The sequence below is a fragment of the Gopherus evgoodei genome, chromosome 5 (assembly GCF_007399415.2).
Source record: "Gopherus evgoodei ecotype Sinaloan lineage chromosome 5, rGopEvg1_v1.p, whole genome shotgun sequence".
Taxonomy (NCBI): domain Eukaryota; kingdom Metazoa; phylum Chordata; order Testudines; family Testudinidae; genus Gopherus; species Gopherus evgoodei.
In genome coordinates this window covers 30,138,308-30,161,774 of record NC_044326.1, presented here as the reverse complement: position 1 = coordinate 30,161,774, position 23,467 = coordinate 30,138,308, and the positions used below count along the sequence as shown (strand labels likewise).

Genomic DNA, 23,467 nt, shown 5'->3' with positions numbered 1-23,467 from the left:
TAAACTCTATCTGTAATGAGTCAAGTTGTAGTTTGGTATCAGAGTGGCATCCTTTCCATCATCCCACCCAAACAAGAAACCAAGAAAATTATACAAACCCTGCTGTTTAAGCCCAGTTAGCAGATACTTTCAATGAGGTAGGACTTTAGATGATGATGTTAGCAGGATTTCCCATAAAAGAAATGCATTATTGGATGCAATCCCAGCAAACTTCAAATGCATCTGAAATCAATAGTGGCACTGAGTCCAGTATTGTAACTATCAGGCCCCATTTGTAAGTAGAGGTATATGGCTTGTTGAGCCAATGGGAAGTCCACTCACAGCCAAAATGACAAAAACCAGGAGATCTATGCAAAAATCTATGCTATTATCACAAGTTAATTTGCTTTTTGACACAAATGCAGCTGTTCAAAGTTAAGAGATCAAAATTATGATAAAGACCTACTTTAGAATAAGTACATTCTAAATAAAACAGGGATGACAGCCTTATGCAGGGAACAACAAGTATTGTAACTACTCTTTCCTGCAGGTTACTTATATTGTTAATATATTAGCCCAAATCAAGACAAAGTACTAAAGTTAAGGAAGATCTAAAGAAGATGTAAAATGGAGAACTGTTCTTAAAGTAATCTGCTGTTTCCTTGGAATGGCTAGTTTCTAAGGTAGAATGATTGTCTTAAATTTAGATTCCTCACAACAAAAAATGTAAATGCATGAACTGCTATACTACCAACTGAGATTGGGGCCTGATAGCAAGAGACAATCCTTGCCCCCAAGAACTGGCAAACTAACTAGACAAGACTGCCAGAGGCTTGAGAAAAAATTATTATCTCCATTTTACAGACAGGAACCTGAGGCATAGAGATTAGGTGACTTGCCTAAAGATACACAGGAAGTCTGTTACAAAAATTGAACCCAGATCCCCTCAGTCCAAGACTATTCTTCCTCTTCGCATTTAACGTCTCTAAATCAAAGGGCTTCTATGTTCCAATCATCAAATAACTATGGACATCCCTCAAGAAGTTGCCAATCGGGGAAAACTAAAACCTATATGCAAAGTGGCATTGGCAAGGATACTACTAAGATGAAAAGGTGAATTAAAAAAAAAAAAGTCAGAGCAGTCCACAAATAAAGTATAAAAAGGCTTGTCCACAATTTGATAAGACCTAAAATTAATCTGTATTAAAAAAAAGGGATAAAAGCAGCCCAGATTTAAAAGGAGCCTTAAGTGTTTTAAACTGACTAATGTGAAAAATGCTTTCTGATAGTTTAAAAAGCATTTCTGCTCCCTTGTTGCTGTGCAAGAGTTTCTTCAGTTTCCTCCTTTTCCCCTCTTGTAGAGTCAGTAAGCAATAATTCTGGCTATTGCCGGCATTTTATATAAACTGGAAAATATTTTGGTTAATTGTCACTTGCAGTACACTTGTAACATTAGAAAGTACAACATTTTCATAAAAATCACCATGAACATTGTCAGTATCATTTAATATGTTAAATAGACCTATTTACAATGCTAGACAAAATTAAAGACAAACTTTAAGACATCTCCAGTTACATATCTTCTTACCTGTAAGGGTAAGAGAGTATTACTGTTGTTGTCGGTTCGGAAAACATTATCTTCAATCCATGATTTTGGTGTCAGCGATGGAGTAGAGCGAGTAAATTTAGGGGGAGCTATGACATTACCAGAAAAAGGCTTCTTCAAAGGAGAAATTTGGTTCATAGTTCCTGGAATTCCCATGTTTCCAGTTCTACGATGGTCTCTGCCATGCATTCCTCCCCAGGACATATTTCCTGTGCTCCAGCCACTACTCTGATGGTTGCTCCAGGGCGACTGCTTCAGAAGAGGCTAAAAAAAAAAAAAAAGAGAGAGAGAGAGAGAGAGAGAAGAGTGGATTAGATTTTGTTTTTTTAAAACATTCCTAGTTTGCTTGTTACCTCAAAAGAGATCATATGGCTTTTGTAAAGAGTACGAAAACTGGAAGTTCCCATTTGCCTATAAACTAACATCCATGGCAAAGGAAAAAACTGAATATAAGTAACCATAAAACAAGACTGCTATATCAAAAAGACTGATTTGTCAAAATGATAAATTAGGATTTCTATTTCTTTCTTGGTAAAATATTCCTACAGTTGTATTTAAATACAATAAAAGCTGCCACACTTTTATTATGTAACTAATCGGTCACGTGTTAGATAGGCAGGCAGGCCCCTGCTTGATATGTCTCTGTAGAGTAGCATTAGATAGTTTCATGAAGGTCACTTGGTTTTTTTGTGAGTAAAGGAGAAAGTAGTGAGTTGCCGGGTAAAATAAATTATAGGTCAAGCTAAAATATTACATAAAGAGGTAAATGTTTACAAGTAACAATGACAAAGACTGATTATCTCACAGACAATCTGTATAACCTAAAATTATTTGTTCAGAGTAACTATCCCTGATGTGTATCTAAAAATATAAATGTATTATAATAGCCTTTAAAGGCTACAGCTTGAACTTCTGGTGTAACAAACTAGACCAGATCCCTCAGCTAGTGTAAACTGGCATAGCTGTGCAGAAATCAGCGAACCAAAAGTGTTTTGCCACACCCGATGAATCTGGCTTTTTGATTACTTCAGAAAGGGATTGTTTTGATATCCAATGGACTACTGCTATTATACAAAAGAAAATTTACATATTCAGACTAACCCCAGAGGGAAAATGAAAAGATCTTTTCAGGAGGAAAATGGGTAAAACACTATTGCTGCCTTCAATACTTAATAATCTATGCTAAAACCAATGTGTGAACTGAAAATGGTTGTCATACTACCAAGAGGTGGACCCACTGAACTCTGGTGATAATAAAGAGCTGTGTTTGCCTAGAAAAGCAAAATGATAGTATTTAAAACTTGATTGCTCATAGAAAGGATATTTTTCAGACACCCTTTGATGAAACAGATGGTCTATAAATCCAATTCTAATCTGAAATCCAAATGTAACACCTCAATCTCAAAAACAATATAATTCTAATGACAATCTAAAGGATGCCATATGTGCAATACTAAAAAAGGTTAAATATGATAAGTATTGATGGAGCTGTACAGACATAAAAATTATCCTGAAAATATGGTAAAGCCACTGTGGTCAGATACTCAGGCAGACACCCCTGTTCTATATAATTATAGAAAATTATGTTGTAAAACTTGAATGCTTTGTGTTGGAATTTTGGGAGAGGCAGGCACTCTACTGAGAAACAAACTTTGGAGATAATGTCAAGCATTAAAACAGGTCTTTAATCTTGCTAACTATGCTTTCACATCACCGTTTAGGTTTACTACCTACAACTGACATATTCATAACTGAATAATGGCCAGGGAAGTGAGAGGTGAAAAGAATTCCCCACAAATGTTAATGGTAGAGAGAACTGCTGTCCTCTTTCTTAATTGCTTTGGAATTTGTTTAAAACCAGGGCAAACTAAGCGATAAGATCCATGTTAAAACATATTTACCACACATGAACATATAAACAACATACATTTTCTTGTAGTACGATTTTTGAATGCCAATTACAAAAAAAAAACAAAACACTTTCCTTCATAAAATCCCAATCATACCTACTTGGTAAAATTCCACACAGTTTAATACTAGAATTAAGCAGAAATTAAACTGACTAGGGGGCCTATACTGTATACTCAGCCATGAAGAGCTGAAAAAACCTTAACATGATGCAAATGTCACACACTATGATATGTTAACTGGAGAGAGAAGAGCAGCTCCATGGAACAAAATATGACACGTTATCTTAGTCTCAACATACAAAACCAGGAAGAAAAGCAACCTCTTTAGCCAATAGGAGATGAGGATTCCATGCCACCCATTAAACTAGTAGGTGCAGTAAGTGCTGTAGGCAGCAGAATTACGACAACCTGAAATACAGTAGTGAAGCTGCTGTTTGCCTATATCACCACATACAAGTAACTAAATAAAAGTTATTCTTTACAGTTCTCAGATGAATTAAAAAGTCAGTTAAGGCCAAACCTGCCTATGTAAGTCAATGTATATGTTCTCAATTTTAAAAGTATATTTAAAAAGTCTAACAAACCCCTGACCTTAAAACAAACCAAAGACAAGGAAAAGTGTTTGTCTGAAGCAGGGAGGCTAATAATTCAACAAACATGTTTTCTGGAGGGAAACTTGTCCCTTTTCACATTGAAACTGTGACCTTTTCACTAGTAGCATTCGGGGGCAATTACAAACAAAATAAACAAAAAATTGTTGACAGCTAAGGAAAGGACGCCTCTAGACAGCAGCTATAAAACCCAGTAAGTACAGAATCGATCAAAGTCTGGGGGATATAACTCACACTAAGAATCAATGGGCCCGTCATATTACTTAATCCGCTTTTGCTCACCTGATACCTACAGCAGCAGAAGAGGCAGAGGGTCGGGAAGAAGGGGCAGCCAACAGATCTCTAATCCGAAACTAATTAGTTTGCCCTCCCCCTCCCTTGCCGGGCGACGGGAGCTCTGCGTCCAGACCCCCCCGAGAGAGCTGCAGAGAAACGGGACCGAGGCCCCCCACTCCGCCAAAGGGCACTCGCTGCAGCGCCGAAACTGAGCCCAGGCTGTGGCAGCCCCGCCCTGTTTCCACCAACCGGCTCCAGCAGCGCTGTCCCTGCTGCCGGGTAACTTCGGCCGGGGGCACTCAAATAAAACCTCAGCTGTTTGCCCCGCTCCGGGGGCAGGGCGGGGACCTTCCCTCCCGGGTCAGCTCTCCCCCATGCGGAGGGGGTCCCCGCTGGCGGCCGCCCCGAAGCTCCCGGGCCCCGCACCTGGTGGTGGTTGTAGGAGTTCCTCTGCTGCAGGAAGGCGGCCGCGGCCGCCGCCGCCTGGTGTTGGTGCTGGAGCTGGGGGCTCACAGGGGATCTCCGGTTCTGCTGCTGCTGCTGAGGTAAATTCATCTGCGGCGGCGGGGCGGCGGCCGAGAAGGGGCTGCTGAAGGGCCCGGCGCAGGGGTTGTGAGGCGACACCGGCGAGAAGCTCTGGAAGAAAGCGGGGTTGATCGAAGACGGGATCCCCGGGTAGAAGCTGGTCTCGGACTCCGGGCTCGGCGGAGTCATCGCGCTGATCTGGCTCCCGCCGCTGCTGCTGGAGACCGGAGGCTGCTGCGTTTGCGGCGGGGGCGGCGACGAGGTCTGCACCGACCAGGGGGTGCCGAAGCCGGGCAGCGGCGGCGGAGGAGGGGAAGCCGCTGAGGAGGAGCCGCCCCCGCTCTGGTGATGGGGGCTGGGGATCTCCGAGCTCTGCAGGCTGCTGAAGCCGGAGCCGAGCCCGCCAGGCAAGAGGGTCCCGGGGCTGCCCAGCAAGTGACTGTTCGGGGGGGACTCCATGGGGGGCAACTGGGCTGTAGTCTGCAGGTGAGGAGGAGACTGAGGCGGATTCACACAGGAGGAGACAACCACCCCCACATTGGGGTCCGAAGCTGTCTGTGCCCCCGGGCAGGAAGGGGGGAGCCGCTCCGAGGCCCCCCTCTCTGCGCCGCCCTTCTGCTCGGCAGGGCTGAGCGGCTGGTAGGGAGGATAGGCCCCTGTCTGCGGCTGCTCCGGGGGGCGAGCGCTGAGGAGCTGGCGCGGCTGCCTGTGCTCCTGGTACTTGTCAGTGGGGTGGCTGAAGTGCTGCTGCTGAGGGGGGTGGCGATGATAGTCGGGGGAGTGGTGGTTAGTCAGGGGGTGGCTGCTGCCGAGCTGGGCTGGGCTGCTGAGCTGCTGCTTGAACTCTTTCCTCTTCTGGCTCAGCTGAGGCGCAGGCGGTGGCGGCTGCTGCTTGTTTAAATCCTGGTGGTGGGGGCCGAGACAGGGTGTAAAGTCAGAGGAGGGGTGGCTGAGAGGGGGGTGTCCTGCTGCGGGGCCGCTGCCCAGCCTCTCGCTCCCTGCCTGCTGCTGTGTCACCCCCAGGAGCAGCTCATCCTGCATGTTTTGATGCTACGCAGCAGCCGCCGCCGACAGCAACAGAGAGGGCGGTGGCGACACACCGGACACGCTGCTGAGGGAGGAACCGGTTCGGGTGGGTGAGGAGGGGCAGGACGGAATGAGAAGCTGATGCTGCCAGGGAGGAGAAGGACCCCGTGTAGGCAGCGCCTCCTACGCCAAGCAATATCTGGGGGGTGCTGCTGCCAGTCCTTGTAGGCAGTGGCTTAGATCTGCGAGCCCACCGTTCAGTAAAGCCCCTCACACACTGACCCAGCGTAGGGGTAAATACCCCCCTTGCAGGGGGAAGGAACAACCCCGCCTCTGACAATCCACTTTACGGGGTAAAACCCCCCTCCTGGGTTTAAAAAAATCCTCAACCTCCAGCATAAGATTTCTCTTTCCGCACAATAATAATCGCCGCTTTGGGGTAAAAGAAAATCCCACATGCTAGACTCTTCATCAGCCTAAAAGAGCCTCAGACTAAATCCCTAACAATTCTGCCTCTAACAATCCTGCAAATAATAATCAGCAGCAGCCCGAAGGGTCACCCGCCATAGCGACCCCGGCCTCTGGATAATCCCCTATACAGTACTATGGGGGGGCGCGGTCCGAGTTTGGGCACTGAGCGAAGAGAGGCTGTCACCGTCCCCTATTACATGTCCATCAAATAGGCCTGTTTCTGAGGCTGGGCACAGCTCCTCCCCCACCCCAGTACCGGCTCTTAGCCGGCTGCAGCACCCTTAAGAACTCCGGGACGTTCGTCACGATCCCGTCACAATCCCCACCTTCGACCTCTTTAATAAATCATGAGTCCCTCCCCCTTATTAATAATTCATGAGCCCACGCAACTCCTCTTCGTTAATCATTAATCGCCGGCTCCTCTGAGGGTTCGATGCAGTGATGCCGGCTGCTCTCGCGCTGCTCCAACGGACAGAGCGCGAGAACGGGCAGACCCGGGCGAACGACGATACCCACCAGTAGGGCGGACGCTACCATTTCAATAAGGGGTAGATAAACGCGATTCCACCCCCCTATTGTAATTCACTGTATACCTGCCTGCTCCTTTAACGAAGAAAATATTTATTTGTACGGTGCACTTGAATACAGCTCCTTAAGAAAATATTTTGCTGGAGGGAAACAAAATGCGAGATGATTTCCCTCGGGGAGGGTGGGAGAGGCTGAAAATGGTTTCTTCCACTGCTGCGGATCCTCCCAGAGACTGTTCCTCCGGCGCTGGAAGGCGAGAACCATCGTCACTGCTCCCTCGGCCCGGCCCCTCCTACCGAGCTTATTTGCATTGACGCAGCCGCCCGGCGCAGAAGAAGCAAGGACGCAAGCGCCGCTGGGCGTGGGAAAAATGAAGCCGGTTGGGAGGAGAGAGACGTGGAGGTGGGTGGGGTAACGCTGCGGGGCGGGAGCCAGGCCTGGGGAGCGTGACGTGCTAACTCCGGGTTCTGTAGGCCTTGTGCAAAGCCTGACTGCAGCCTCCGGTGCCTAGGGTACTGCCCGCCAGCCCTTGCCTTGGGCAGCTCGTCTGTCCCGCCGCGGCACACGTCCCTCCAGCGTCTGCTGAACCCCTCGCTCAGCCTCATCAGAGCCTGAGCTTCCTGGGCTGGCCCCTTGGGGCTGATGCTGGGCCCCTGGCGAAGCTTACGGTGGCTTTAAAGCAATGCTTAGTAGGAGGTTGGGAGGTCACCAGAAGCTTTAGGCTGCGGTCCCAATTCCTCCTGGTAATGAGCTGGGGGGGTCATTAAATAACAAATCAGTGAATAAGAAGGGAATAAAACTTTAATAAAAATAATGAGAGAGCATCTCTGCTGAACTGCTGCCCGGCCATGCAATGTTCCCATCCCATGCCTCGCCCCTCCCATTCCTATGTTCATAATACTGTCTCATATGAGGCAATGTTTCTAAATTATAATCTTCTACAAACATATCTCTACATTGTCTCTCAAAGAAAAAATTAACTTTTTTTTTATATATAAACTGCTAACAACTATTAGCACATACATTACATTTTCAACCCAGGTAGTATATAGTACATTGCCATAAACCTAATGTGTCAATTATCTAGAGAGGAGAGGTTATTAGCACATCACTCTCAAGTCTTTATCACTCATTTTTCTCAAATATCCTTTCTCCAGGCAGGTTAGCAAGTGTCTTTCAAGATGTTTAATCTCCAGCTCTGATCTCAGTAACAGCCTTTCATTACAGTCTGAGGGTATGGCTACACTTGAAATTTCAAAGCGCTTTGAAGTGTGAGTGTGGTCGGAGCGCCAGCGCTGGGAGAGAGCTCTCCCAGCGCTGCACATAAACCACATCCTCTACGGGTGTAGCTTGCAGTGCTGGGAGCCATGCCCCCAGCGCTGCCGCACTGATTACACTGAGGCCTTACAGCGCTGTATCTTGCAGCGCTCAGAGGGGTGTTTTTTCACACCCCTGAGCGCGAAAGTTGCAGCGCTGTAAAGTGCCAGTGTAGCCAAGGCTTGAGTTCTCTTGTGCTCTGACCCTTTCTCCTTCGTGCATTGATGAGAAATGCCAGAGTCCAATCTACTGTCAATGTGTTGAACCTTTTGGGGATTATTCATAGATCCCTTCGATTGCATCTAAATATGTCCCCCTGGCCTACCTTGGATAAACCTTGGATGCAGCTGTTCTTTAATGGTATCCTTTGTCCCAAAGTATTAGAGATGTGATTCCTCAGGCACGATCTTATCAGCTGGGTTAAGAGATGGGAGTCCATGAGCTCTTTGGTCAAAATAATATTTCTGCTTCCGCTTCTGATTTTCTTTTGTCTTTAATTGTATGAGATTTCAGCAAGTATCAGTAAATAGTAAATTAGGTCTGATCCTTCTTCCCATTAACAGCTGAGCTGGAGAAAAGCCATTCTCCAGAGCTGTATTTCAGTAACGCTTTATACAAATCACCCCCACTGTCAAAAGTCTTTTTCATAAGATTCCTTGTTGTCTGTTTAGACCTTTCCACAAGTCCATTTGATTGCGGGTAATTTGGATCTGGTGTTTTGTTATGAAAATCCCAATCTATGGCAAATCATCTAAAATCTGCACTGGAAAATTGCAGCCCATTATTGCTAAAGACTTCATCTGAAATTCCCATGTCTGAAGAAGATTCCCTTCATGCCAGCTATCACTGACTTACTATTAGTACTGTTCTGTGTGGAAATTTTTGGATACAGGGAATAATAATCTGTCACTATTAAATACTCCTTTGATTACAAGGTAAATAAGTCAGTGTCTACCTTCTAAGGCCTTTGTAGAACTGGATGAGGTCTCAGTGGCTCTGTCTGTTGGCATGGCATATATTTCAAACATGAACAACAGTTTCTTATCACATTAGCAATGTTGTGATTGATCTGTGCCCAATACAGCACCTCTCATGCTCATTGTTTGTACTTCTCAATTCCTAAATGACCCTCGTGGATCTTCTGTAGAATTTTCTTCCAGAGGTGCATTGGAATTACAACCTTACTGCCCTTAAAAATCACCCTATCTATCACAGGAAGTTCATGTCTGCAGTTCCAGTAGTTTTTTATACTTGGTCACCAACTCCTTATTTCTTCAGCCCACCCTTTAATTATCACTTCTTTAAGGATTCCCAATGATTCATCTTTCTCTGTTTCCTCTCTTAGTTCTTGCAATTCCTGTAACTATGGGAATCGACTTTACAATCAAATCTACATAGCCCTGCATCTCGGTCGCTAAACTCTTCTCTGATGTTGTGGGAGCCACTGCTCTGGAAAGTGCATCTGCAGTGATCATGAATTTACCAGATATGATGGTCACAACCAAATCATACTTTTGCACCTTCATCATCCTTTGAATCCTTATGGTGCAGTTATTTAGCAGTTTGCTACCTAACTCTATCAGGGGCTTGTGGTCCGTTTCAGCTTCCACTGTCTGGCCATAAATAATATACTGATTGAATTGCTCACAGGTAAACAATATTCCTAAAATCTCCTCAATCTGTGTGTATCTGTTTTCTGCCTCAGTCAATGATTTGGATGTATATGCCATTGGTTGCCAACAACCCTCACACTTCTGTAAAATCACTGCACCTAACCCAGATTGTGAAGCATCTGCTGAAATTTTTCCTGGTGCATGGAACTTCAACACTGGTTCTTGTATCAGTTTAAATCTTCCCATGATTCCTCCTGTTCTGCACCCCAATATCATTTATTTTTGTTTCCTCCCCTTCTTAAGCTAGTCAAGCTACTGTTGTGCTCACCAGATACATGCAAAAGCCCCTGTGCCTGGTGCGCCACGTGATTCTCTTGTGCCTTCCTTTATTTCTGCTTTCAGTTGCAAATGCAGGAGTTAACTTCAAAATCACTGTAGTTTCCTTCTTATTCAATGCTTCTGACACCATGTAACAATCTTGGGGGTCATTAAATAACAAACCAGTGAATGAGAAGGGAATAAAACTTTAATAAAACAAGCTAGAGAGCATCTCTGGTGAACTACTGACCACAGCTATGTGGTCTCAATCCCCACCTCCAGGACACATCTCCAAATTCCTATGCTCATAATACTGTCCCTTATGAGGAAGCATATCTAAATTATAATCTTCTACAAACATATCTCTACACTCCTGGAGAGGTGAGAATTCAAAATGGGATCCATCTACTCAGCTTAAATGCATTATGGCTGTAGGGGAGATTGCGCCGGCCCCCAGGAGAGATAAGAGCAGGCATTTGCTTGGGTGGGTGCAGGGCCGGTGCAACCATTTAGGTGGACTAGGCGGTTGCCTAGGGCGCCGAGATTTGAGGGCGCCAGAAAGCGCCCCCCAATTTTTTTTTAAATGGTTGAGCAGCCGCTGCTGCTGGGACAGAGAGAGAGTCTGAGCTGCCGGCGGCAGCCGGCAGTCCAGGGTGTCCCCTCAGTCAGGGCACCGCCGCGGCAGCCAGCAGCCCACGGGCCCCCTGGGTCAGGGCGCCGCTGCGGCAGCCGGCAGCCCAGGGGCCCCCTGGCCCAGGAAAACCCTGGGCTGCCGGCTGCTGCGGCGGCGCAGCAGCCGGCAGTCCAGGGTGTCCGCTGGGTCAGGGCGCCGCCACGGCAGCCTGCAGTCCAGGGTGTCCCCTGGATCAGGGTGCCTCCGCTGCAGCCCAGGGGCCCCCTGGGTCAGGGCGCCTCTGCGGCAGCCCGCAGTCCAGGGTGTCCCCTGGGTCAGGGCGCCGCTGCGGCAGCCCGCAGTCCAGGGTGTCCCCTGGGTCAGGGCGCCTCCGCTGCAGCCCAGGGGCCCCCTGGGTCAGGGCGCCTCTGCGGCAGCCCGCAGTCCAGGGTGTCCCCTGGGTCAGGGCGCCGCTGCGGCAGCCCGCAGTCCAGGGTGTCCCCTGGGTCAGGGCGCCGCTGTGGCAGGCCGCAGTCCAGGGGCGGGGGTCCTCTGGATCAGGGCGCCACCGTGGCAGCCGGCAGTCCAGGGGCGGGGGTCCCCTGGGTCAGGGTGCCGCCCTGGCAGCCAGCAGCCCAGGGGCAGGGGTCCCCTGGCTCAGGGAAACCCCAGGCTGCCGGCTGCCACGGAGGCGCCCTGACCCTGGGTCAGGGCGCCGCCCCGGCAGCCCAGGGTGTCCAGAGGTGGCAGCAGGCAGCTCCCATGGAGCTGCCACAGTCGTGCCTGTGGATAGTCGGCAGCTCGCGCGGCTCCGGTGGACATCCCACAGACACCACTGTGGCAGCTCCACCGGAGCCGCGGAGCACCGGACTCTCCACAGGCACCACTGCGGCAGCTCCACCGGAGCTGCGGGACCAGCGAGTGGGGCGGCGAAATTGCCATGCGCCTAGGGCGCTCAAAACCCCTAGCGCTGGTCCTGGGTGGGTGCAGGCATTGCGCACTTCTCTCGCCTTGCCCCAAAACAGGAAACTAGCTGGGGACTTGCCAGCGACCTACACAGCTCATTTTAGAGTTCAGGTTGAACCTGTGATACACCCTAAGAAGTGGGCTGGGGATGGCTTATGCACAGTGGAAGTTGTAGGGCATGTAGTCCAGTTGTGGGATATGTGCTAGATAGTGAGATCTTAAAACACACTGGCCCCTCTTGTCCCTGCCTCGGGTCAGCTGTGACAATAGTGTTAAATCTAAACCCATTGGACATTTTTATGTGTGTGTGTGTATATATATGTAAAAGTAGGTGTCAGTTGTCCTAAACAAATGATCAAGCCAAGTCCCTCTTTTTTGGTGCTCTGCCTTTGAAATATCAGTACCAGAAATGGTACATCTATAGTGTGTATCAGATAGAGTTGTATATAATACAATTATAAATAATGTGTATATGGAGTACATAAAACTTATTTCCAACTCCATGTTTCCACGTTTCCATCTCTTTAATGTGGACAGTGATAGTCCCAGGGTCCTGTTTACACCTTTGACTCTTTGAAGCTGTTCATTCCATCTAAATTAATACAACATATCTCATCTGTAAAATGGGGAGGGGGTAGGAAAGAATGACCATTGCTTGCCTCCTAGGCTATGAAGCCCTGTTCAATAATAAGGGTTGTGAAGGACTGTGCTGAGATGGGAACTGCCTCAGAACAGTTTGTTTTTGTCTTTTAAGTTCTTTGGGGCAGGAACTCTCTCTCTCTCTCTCTCTTTTTCTAAATATCTGGACAGCACCAAGCACATTGTTGGCACTACTGGAAATTTAATAATACAACTGGTATAAATAAAATGCAGACACTGTGTGTGGATTTTAGTATACATGCAGAATTACATCAGTGCTTCCTCATTATATATACTAGCATTGAAATATTGCAATAGTACTGAATATAAATAAGAAAATAACTCACCAACAGTTGTCATACACAGTTTTATCCTTCTCATTAGTTACTTGGGAAATCACACTTAGAATTTTAAAGTATGGGTTGCACATAAAATGGTAACTGATTTTGTTTGCATTTCTGTGTAAAAAAGTTACTTTTACAGCAAATTCTTGGATTGGTAAAAGAAGACATAGCAAATCAGTGGTAGCTGACTAGTAGTTTTGGTATTGTATGGTGCTGTCATGCGCAGGCCACCTCCCAGCACAATCACCTCAATCTCTGTATCTTCTCTGTCAGTTCCATGAGGCATACACACTCGACACAGGTGGAATTAAGGTTCCCTTGCTTAGTGAAACACAACAAAAAATTACTCCATTTTTCACTGGGTGCACCCTTAGAATAGGATTTTTCCACAGTCCTCCTATTCCTTCCCAAGCCCTTTCCCCAGGGCTTGACAGCTACCTTCAGATGCCAATTGTCTCACTCCCATCCACAGGCTCACCCAACAGTTCCTTCCTGGGCTTTTCTCCCAGCTCTCTTTGGGTAGGCAGTCCTGATTTTTGAGTCTTTTTCTTATATGGGCTCCTATTACCCCCCACCCCCGTCCCGATTTTTCACACTTGCTGTCTGGTCACCCTAGTCCCACACCAGCCAAAACACCTCTGTGGAAAGACCAACCCCAGTCCTTCCCATGCTCTAGTCCAGGGGTCGGCAACCTTTCAGAAGTGGTGTGCCGAGTCTTCATTCATTCACTCTAATTTAAGGTTTCATGTGACAGTAATACATGTTAATGTTCTTACAGGTCTCTTTCTATAAGTCTATAATATATAACTAAACTATTGTTGTATGTAAAGTAAATAAAGTTCTTAAAATGTTTAAGAAGCTTCATTTAAAATTAAATAAAATGCAGAGCCCTCCGGACCAGTGGCCAGGACCCAGGCAGTGTGAGTGCCACTGAAAATCAGCTCGCGTGCTGCCTTCAGCACTCGTGGCATAGGTTGCCTACCCCTGCTTTAGTCTTCTTAGAGGAAACACCACCTCCATGCTACTGGCAAATGACCCTAGGTCATCTTACCTATCCACCACCCCAAATTTTGAAATGGGGTGCTGTACCACATGCACACCTTATGAGTTGCACACTATTATATCTGGTTTAAAAAATTTCTGACTCAATACTGTTTGGTAGTTTTGCTTCCTTTTAACCTGAAAATTAATTTGTGTGAGTTTTAAATAAATAAAATTGAGGTTTGGCTATCAGCAGAAAGCTGGCTGGGATGGTAGGTCATTGATATGTTGTGTAGAACAGAGGAAAACAAGGATTTTGCTTTTCACAGTAAAACATGAGCCACAATTTTATACCCAAATGTATTTTATTTTGGATTTTTATTGCTCTTTTCATTTTCAAAGCACTGTACAAATATTAATTAATCCTCAAATCCTTCTGAGGTAGATAGGACCGGCTATCTTAAAAAGGCCCACTAATTCAGTGCCTTTCCTCTTTTTTTCATATCGTTCATATATATTTTTTAAAAATCTATTAAAGATCCAGACCTTGAGAAATTGGGAAGTAAACTTTCCTCTGTTGATCAGATTAATTCAGATTCAGAATAGGTAGAACACAAGTTTAAATTTGGTTAGAACTACTACAAATAGACATATATTGTGTATGGTAAATAGAGAATAGAGTAGTTTGTATGTAATTAAAAAAAATAAATCTGAATCCAGATCCCAGTCTTGCAATTTACAATATGTGGGCAGACCCCCTGTCCCTTCTTTGAGGCCTACTTATGTCAGTTGTATGTTACTCTATTTCCATCTTTTCACAATGTGGCTTGATCAGGCCATTACATTAATATTTTCTTGTCTGCTTCTGGCTTTTCCCCACTTTGTTTGTTTGTTTGTTTATTTTTGGTAGAGGAGGTGATTAGGATTTCTCCCAAAAGCATCACACACAATGTTGCCAAAGTAAACAAACCTCTCCATGAAAGAAAGTAAAAATGCATGCCTGGGATCCAAGTCCTATGCCTTACAAAAAGCTATTTATGAGAACCAGAGTGAAGGGGGTCCTATTTCCCTTAAAATTTATTGATTTATTCCTTAAGTTTGCCTCTCCTGGTACGATAAGTGAGCGTAGCCACTTATCTGGGATACATGGGCATCTTAGTTTTTCAGTTATACAACACACATTCTTGATGTTAATTATTATTTAGGGAAAAGGCAGTGGCAGATTTAGTTAGTGAAGCCCTGTGTGCAGCTGCATTTTGCCCGCCCCCCCCCCCCCCGGCACCCAACCAAGAACATTCTCTCTTATCTCCCTCCCTGCATTTTCCATTCTTTTTTTCTTTCTCCTCCTCCTATATTATAAGTAGTGGGAAGTAAATGAAAATAAAGTGAGGTACCTGATTGTGGCAGGGGGCTCTGGGCTGGGGCAGGGGGTTGAGGGGTGGGAGAGGGCGGGGGGGCAGCGCATACCTTGGGTGGTGCAGCTCCCAAAGCGACCAGCACACACGCCCCCTTTGGCAGCAGCTCCTAGGCGGGGGGGGGAGGGAGACGGAGGTCAGAGGGTCTCTGCGCACTGCTGCCCACAGGCACCACCCCTGCAGCTCCCATTGGCCGCAGATCCTGTCCAATGGAAGCTGTGGAGTTGGCGCTCGGGGCGGGGGCAATGAATGGAGACTCCACTCCCCAGGGGCTGCAGGGACATGCCAGCTGCTTCTGGGAGCGAAGCGGCGTGGAAGAAGGGAGGCAGAGTGGGCAGGGACCCGCCTTAGCCCTGCTGCGCTGCTCGCACGTCACTGCACACCCCTTGGGGGGAAAGGGGCAGCGGGTCTCTGTGTGCTGCCCGGGGTTGGGGAAGCACGCAGAGCCACCTCCCCCGACCTGCCAGGGGCACACAGAGACGTGCCAGCAACCGGCCGTTTCAAGGAGTGGCATGGGGCCACTGGCCACGGCATGCAGGCAGCTAGCCTTCCTGAGTCCTGCTTCACCGCTGGCCGGGACTCGGGAGCAGGTTGTCAGATATTTGTCCTGCATTTTGGGAGCCCTCCTGTCATTTGGGGCCCTCTGCTACCACATGGGTTGTTTCATGATTAATCCGCTCCTGGGAAAAGGTAAGGTTTGAGACTAAACTTTATTTAGCCTAAGATTTTTTTTATTTCATTTTTTGAAGTTAGATAGAGCTTTGCCTGCCTTTGTGTTGAAATAGTGACTAGCACAATGTGCCCCAATCCTGAGTGGGAATTCTGGCGACAGTGTAATATATTTCATGACAATATAGCGTGTCTGAGAAGTTGGCATTATAAATTATAGACACTGTCAATTTCTGCTTACTCGTAGCACTTAAAATTTGTGAGTGTATGTATAAAATTGCCTGAATGTTAACCTTTACAATCCGATTGGTTATTTTGCTCACGTGACTGACATAAAATGGGGCTATTGTCATAAGAGGGAAACAAGATCTTGTTGGGCTGCACCATGGATTTCCAACATCAATTCTTACTCCACAAACCTACCAACATGGCAACCTGTTCTTTGCAAGCTCTGGCTAACAACAGTTTGTCTCCTGCCCTCCTACCCCACAATTGTCCAAACACAATATTTTCCCATCTTACTTTCTATGTACAATTCATAAACATCTGCCAGTATTTACTATTAGTATGAAGTGGTTGCGACTCCATAATTAAGTTTTAATTCCATAGTGAAGAAATAACACATCTCTGATTGAGTGTTGTGGTGTGGCTGGCTCTATGGAACCCTAAGGTTTAATTCCAGCTGAAGTTCTCTATAGGTCTCCAGGAATTCTTCAATGACTCTAATTCAAATGGACAATACCAGGAATCTACTGTTGGGAGACTCCCTCCAAGCCGTTCTGGAGAAATGTGTAAACCAGTTTTCAGGAGCTCTGCTGGAAAACTCAGATCTTGGTGAAGGAACTCTTGAACAAAGGAACCTTGAAATGGGAAAAAGAATGCCTGCGAACTGAGGAGATACACATTGATTGGAGGGCCAGAGCAGCAGAGGGGCAGAAGCTGTAGGGGTAAATCCTGTCTCATTCAACCCCAGTGCTGGGGCTCCCTGGGTAATGTGGAACCTACTTAAACTGGCAAGGAAAGGCTAAGTTGAGGTACGAGAGCATGCATGTAGGTCTTTTGTTGTTTAAACCCTTTTCTTCTCTGTTTATATTCATGTGGGTAAATAAATAAAGCTTTGTGTGAAGAGGCTGTTCTGAGTCACTGTAACTTCAGACTGGTCACAAGCTCCTGAATAAAAGTCTATGCACGAGTTAGGCCTGCAAGAGGGAATATGGTTGGTAAATGGGGTGTTGTAGCCTCGTCAGTCAGGGTTAAAAGTGGGACAAATCACAGGATTCCATTATGAGAGGAGTGCAGGTATAGGTCTGTCACTTGGAAAGGTTACTCACAGAGATATCGAGAGAGGGGCGAAAGTACAGCTTCATCCTCACAACTGTAAAATTTGTTTTGCATTTAAAGTAGGGATTCAACCTCTTTGTTATGGATAAATGACAGCAGTGTCTCCCCATAGCTATAGCATTTACTCTCTGGGTATAGAGTTAATTTTCTGAAGATTTACAAGTAAATCCATTGATTAGTTTCAATTAAAATTAATTTTAAAATTGGTCCTTTAAGAAATTTAGTCTTTCAGTTTTTCTCCCAAATTATCTTAAAATGAAATAACACATTCTTCAAACTTTTCACTTAGTTAAAATTAATTGAAATATATATTTGAGGAAATTATGTTGAAATTAAGCTGCGTTATTCATGATTTTGTATCTAATTGTTGTTATATAGGCTACCACTAGGGTCTGGACAACAGCTCAGGTAACTCAAGTAACACCATTGTGACATCAGAGATAATTGAACCAGTCACCTCTACAGGTAATTTTCATGGAACAATTCTATTGGTTATAATGACTCAGTGATATGAGGGAGACTAGACATACATCGAGAATTCTCACTGATAGATTATTTGACTAAACTACCATTGCTCTTTAAAGATTCCATGGCTGCATACTGGCTTGGGCACCAGTGTTTGAAAAGGCTCCCTATTGTGTCAGCTCCACTGTGTATTTAGGCATCACTGCTGGGAGAATTGAAGCAGAAGCACAGGGCTTCCTTAAAATGCATAGATGTTGGGCTTTCAGCCTCTCCCCAGCACTCCTTTCACATAATACATCTCCATGACATAGATCTCTAAACCAATAATCAATTGCAAATTAAGGGCCAGTTTCACCAGTGCACTTTGGCTGCTTTTGTGCTGCTCTGATAATGCAAAGAGGCTGAAAACCCAGTTTAACTGGTCAATGCTGTCCATGTGCTTTAAGCAACTGCCTTTAAAATATTTTTAAATGATTTGTTCATTATTACATATCTTTAAACTTTTAGAAATATTGATTAGTGTATTCTTTTTTGGGTTTCTTGTTTTGTGTTCATGTACAAAATTTTTAATCATAAAAAAACCCCAAGAAAATTCCCAGACAAAAAAAAATTCTATGTTAAAATGTAGTAAAAGTTGAGAATTAATATCAGTAATTTAGGGTAAAAAAACATTACATTACAGATGTTGGAGATACCAAAAAAGCAAGCACTGCAAACCCAGAAAATTCAGAGCTAAGGTTACTATTTAAAGAAATCCAAACAAGTGAAGGTAAGACATGCTAAATTAAGCATGAAAACAACCTTAATTCTGTCCTGTAGTGTCAGAATGAGAGAACTACCAATGCAAAAAACCTATTTTAAAAAAATCATTTCAATTTAATCCTTGACTACAAATACTAAAATGACTACGTCATAATCGCATGGTGACTGCATGGTATCACTTCAAAGCAGAGTTAAGGTTGCTTGAATGCCATAACTGTTAATTTCCATATATTAACATGTTTGGGTTTTAAGTGAAAATTTAACTCTGAATATTGTTATGGGTCGCACATTCAAACTGAAAAGCTCAAGGTGACAGAACCTGAACAAAGTCAGACCAATCTTGTCCATCCTCTGCATGGAAAGCACAAGAGCCACTTTAATACTCTCATTCTCCCTCTCATTGTGGATTTGAGACCTGAACATCTATTTCCATCCTACCCAATGCCAGACAGAGAACTTCATTCCAAAAACAAAGTCTATTGGCGATACTTACAGATTACCTATTCTACAGTTTGTCTGTTATACACAGAGGATAAAGGGAAGACGACTTAAAACTTGAAAATTTCTCAATACATCTGAAAAAATTTCTTGAGTAATTATGATAGTTATTATGGATGTCATTATACATCAAGTGGATTGTATGTAATTTGACAGGACATCAGCAAAATTACTAGTTTGCATAACCTTAATCCTGAATTTCCAGATTTTTTAAAAATTGCTTTTTGTGACTGCTTTACCATAATTTATTACAGGGATCGGCAACGTATGGCACGTGGCCCGCCAGGGTAAGCACCCTGACAGGCCAAGCCGGTTTGTTTACCTGCCACATCCGCAGGTTCAGCCAATCGCGGCTCCCACTGGCTGTAGTTCGCTGCTCCAGGCCAATTGGGGCGGCAGAAAGCGGCAGCCAGCACATCCCTTGTCCTGCACTGCTTCCCTCAGCCCCCATTGGCCTGGGATGGTGAACTGCGGCCAGTGGGAGCCACAATCGGTCAAACCTGCGGACGCGGCAGGTAAACAAACTAGCCCGGCCCGCCACAGTGCCAAAGGTTGCCGATCCCTGGTTTAGTATGTTGTAACTATGGAGAAGAAAAACTCAACAAACATTTGAAGGCTAAAAAATAATCACTCTCTCTTTACCACTGTAAAAGGCTTGTCTACATGGGGATTTTTACCATCAGAGCTATACCAGTATAATTATGTTGCTATAGTTTGACTGGTATAACTCCCCAGGTGGACACTATTATTCCAGTGTACGAGGGGGCCCTTTTCCAGTTTAACTTATGTCATATATTACACTGGAATAAGATTGTCCACATGTGAAGTTTTATCAGTATAGCTATAGCAACATAATTATGGTGGTAGAGTTTTTATGTAAATTTCTCTGTATTGACAAGCCCTTTAACAAAGGTTTTGTCAGGGAATTTATTTTGGCTCTCCATATTTCAGTTCATGTGCTGGACTAAAACAGAGTGGATCAAGGCAATGAGAACACTGAGAATTCAGTGTATATCAAGTAGGCTGTCAGGTTCTCAGGAAACCAGACAGTAATAAACATATCTGTTTCATGAAAATATTCACTTTAAATTACGTTGTCCTTGTTCTACAACGTTTGCATTTCTGTTGGGTTTAATAGAAGGGTAATAAATAAAGTTTGTTCTCTCTGAGGATCATAAACTAATATACCAAATAGCTAAAAATTGGTAGAACATTATCTCTCATAAAATGCAACTGGGTTTTCAGGCAAATATGACATTAGGGAATGATTTGAAAGCTTTTTAGTCCCTACAGCAGGTCCTTTGTAGCCTATACCTTAGCACATCAACTATTTAATTTCTCCATCTCCTATACCACAGTTAGGGTTCCTTAAATATGTGGGCCCCAGGACAGTTGTCAAAAGTATAACAATAGCCAATTTACATGAAAATAGTATTCAGTAAGTCTTTAATAATAAGGCTCTGTTAGATGATAAAGGTAAATCTTAAGCAATATTTTCCAAAATGTGTTTAGAGTGAACTATAAACATGCCTCACTTTTATAGATCCATAGATTTTTAAGGCTAGAAAGGACAATTATGACCAACAGTCTGACCATAACCCATGCCATGGAATATTATGTAGTAACTTCTGAATCAAGCCCATAACTCCTAGTTGAGCTAGAGCATATCTTCTAGAAAGCCAGCTAGTATTGAATTAAATACTTCAGGTAATGGAGAATCCAGTACATCCATAGCAAAAGTTAATCATCCTCACTGTCAAAAAATTGCACCTTATTTCTTATCTGAATTTGTCTACGTTCAGCTTCAAGCCATTGGATCTTGTTGTGCCTCTGCTTTCTAGATGAAAGAGCTCTTTATCATCAGAAATCTTCTCCTCAAGTAGGTACTTGCAGATGGTGATCAAGTTACTTCTCAACCTTTTGTTTATTAAGCTAAGTAGATTGTGCTTCTTTAGTCTCTCACTGTAAGGCAAGTTTTCCAGTGCCCAACTCATTCTTTTTTGAACTCTTCCAGTTTATTGATGTATACCAGAGGGGTCTGAATGAGTTTCCACCTGCCATCTATTGATGAACTGGGGAAAAAGACTTCAGGAGCAAACCATATTTACACAGACACACCTACATTGCCTAAGAGATCAGCAAACAGACCTGGTTGGCCAAAGTGATTAATTGTGGCTGTTTTGGGCAAAGGGGTGATGAAATGTGGTTATCCTTATTGTAGGACTAGAAGGCAGCAGAATTGTACTTACTATGCTTACTTAGTAACTGATGCCAACTCCAAGTGAAAGTCAAAGTCGGGGGTTGGGGGTAGGACACACAGGTGTTCCTACTTGCTGGGGCAGACTCTGTTTAAAAGATCTTAGATACCATTTGATTCTTCCCTTCCAATGTCTAAACACAGATCGAGTTAGACTCAGTTAGGAGTCTGTGTTTCTTCTCAATGATCACTAGAGCTGAAAAGGTAATAAACTGGTTTAGGGGCCTTAGACTTAGACCGGGTACAAGGACAGTGTTGCAATGAAAGACAGCACAAAAGAGACAGCAGCAGTGAGATTCCCCACTACGCAGTGAAACCACTAATAGCTGAAATCACTAAGGACTAGGCTAGGTGGTAGAACCTCAGAGTATGCAGTTAACAGCTGCTTCTGGAGAGGCAGTGTTGTCACTGACATCTCACACCTCTTCAGGGCTGGGGGTGAACCCAACTGAACTTTGCTGACCTCAGACAACAAATTGAGTGTGCTGCAGTGGAGAGAAAAGGAGAGTGACATGTTAAAGGGACACTAATAAATCATAAGTGATCATCAATGATCTGGAAAAAGGGCTAAACAGTGAGCTGGCAAAGTTTGCAGTTGATACAAAATTACTCAAGATAGTTAAACCCAAAGCTGACTGTGAAGAGTTACAAAGGGTTCTCACAAAATTCAGTGACTGGAGAACAAAATGGCAGATGAAATCCAATGTTGATAATTGCAAAGTAATCCACATTAGAAAACATCATCCTGACTACATATAGAAAATGACAGGATCTACACTCAACAAAGAGATCTTGGAGTCATTATGAATAGGTCTCTGAGAACATTTGCTCAATGTGAACTGGCAGTTAAAGAAGCTAAAAATGTTAGGAACCATTAGGAAAGGGATAGATGATATGACAGAAAGCATCATAATGCCGCTATGTAAATCCATAGTATGCCCACACCTTGAATACTGCATTCAGTTCTGGTTGCCCTATCTCAAAAAATATTAGGGCTGTCAAGCGATTAAAAAAATTAATCGTGATTAATCATGCAATTAAAAAATTAATTGTGTGATTAATTGCGCTGTTAAACAATAATGAAATACCATTTAAATATTTTTGGATGTTTTCTATATTTTCAAGTGTATTGATTTCAATTACAACATGGAATACAAAGTGCATAGTGGTCATTTTATATTTATTTTTATTACAAATATTTGTACTGTAAAAAACAAGAAATAATAGTATTCAATTCAACTAATACAAGTACTATAGTACAATCTCTTTATTATGAAAGTTGCTCTTACAAATATAGAATTATGTACAAAATAATAACTGCATTCAAAAATAAAACAATGTAAAAACTTTAGAGCCTACAAGATCACCCAGTCGTACTTCTTGTTCAGCCAATCCTCAGACAAACAAGTTTGTTTACTTTGCAGGAGATAATGGTGCCTGCTTCTTGTTTACAATGTCACCTGAAAGTGAGAACAGGCATTTTCATGGCACTGTTGTAGCCAGCGACGCAAAATATTTACGTGCCAAAGGCACTAAAGATTAATATGTCCCTTCAGGCTTCAGCGACCATTCCAGAGGACATGCTGATGACAGGTTCTGCTTCATAATGATCCAAGGCAGTGCAGACTGATGCACATCATTTTCATCATCTGAGTCAGATGCCACCAGCAGAAGGTTGATTTTCTTTTGCGGTAGTTCTGATTCTGTAGTTTCCGCATTGGAATGTTGTTCTTTTAAGACTTCTGAAAGCGTGCTCCACACCTTGTCACCTTTGAGTCTGATCTGCATTCTTTGTTCCTAGATGTATGACCTTGCATTTGACTGTAATAAAATGCACAGTATTCAAATTATTCAATCTTCCACATGATCCAGATTACTCTGTAGGATGGATGTTTCCTTACAATTATTTATCACTCCACCAATTTTTGTGTCATCTGCAAATATTCCAAGCAATGATATTGTTTTCTTCCAAATCATTGAAAAAGGTAATGAATAGCATTGGTCCAAGAACAGATCCCAGTGGGACCACCATGGGTGGCGGGTGAACTCCCGCTTGGGGGGGGCTAGCCTGGCTGCGCTTCTTCCACCTGAGGCCCTGCCCGCCATACACCAGAGACTCCCCCCTCCATGTAACAGGAGGAGCCCTGAGGGGCCCTGTGGCCTGCCAAAAGGGGTAACAGTATTATGTCAACACAGACATTATCAATCAAATTTATCTTAATCAATATTTTATAACAAAAACAACGCGGAGTCCTTGTGGCACCTTAGAGACTAACAAATTTATTTGGGCATAAGCTTTCATGGGCTAAACCCCACTTCATCAGATGCATGGAGTGA

The 23,467-nt window shown here is 44.3% G+C and overlaps 1 protein-coding gene and 1 long non-coding RNA gene across 7 annotated transcripts in view; one reads left to right on the top strand and one right to left on the bottom strand.

Annotated features, from left to right (window-relative positions):
- Window positions 1-7,307, bottom strand: part of CPEB2 (cytoplasmic polyadenylation element binding protein 2) — a 99,578-nt gene extending 92,271 nt beyond the window's left edge. Inside the window, exons 1-2 of one of the 5 annotated variants that reach the window (XM_030564418.1) lie at window positions 4,809-7,307; window positions 1,568-1,849 (exon numbers count right to left, since the gene is read on the bottom strand). In XM_030564418.1, the coding sequence (XP_030420278.1) occupies window positions 1,568-1,849; window positions 4,809-5,948 (1,422 nt within the window). In that variant the 5' untranslated portion in view covers window positions 5,949-7,307. The other 4 variants (XM_030564419.1, XM_030564421.1, XM_030564420.1 and 1 more) reach the window with 4 other exon arrangements.
- A 7,918-nt stretch (window positions 7,308-15,225) lies between these two features.
- On the top strand, window positions 15,226-22,094 carry LOC115652422. Of its 2 annotated transcripts, none has more exons than XR_004000644.1 (3): window positions 15,226-16,841; window positions 17,527-17,613; window positions 20,676-22,094. It is a non-coding gene; the product is annotated as an uncharacterized LOC115652422 (long non-coding RNA). The 2 variants fall into 2 exon arrangements; XR_004000643.1 differs by lacking the exon at window positions 20,676-22,094 and adding an exon at window positions 18,296-18,377.
- The last annotated feature ends 1,373 nt before the right edge of the window (window positions 22,095-23,467 follow it).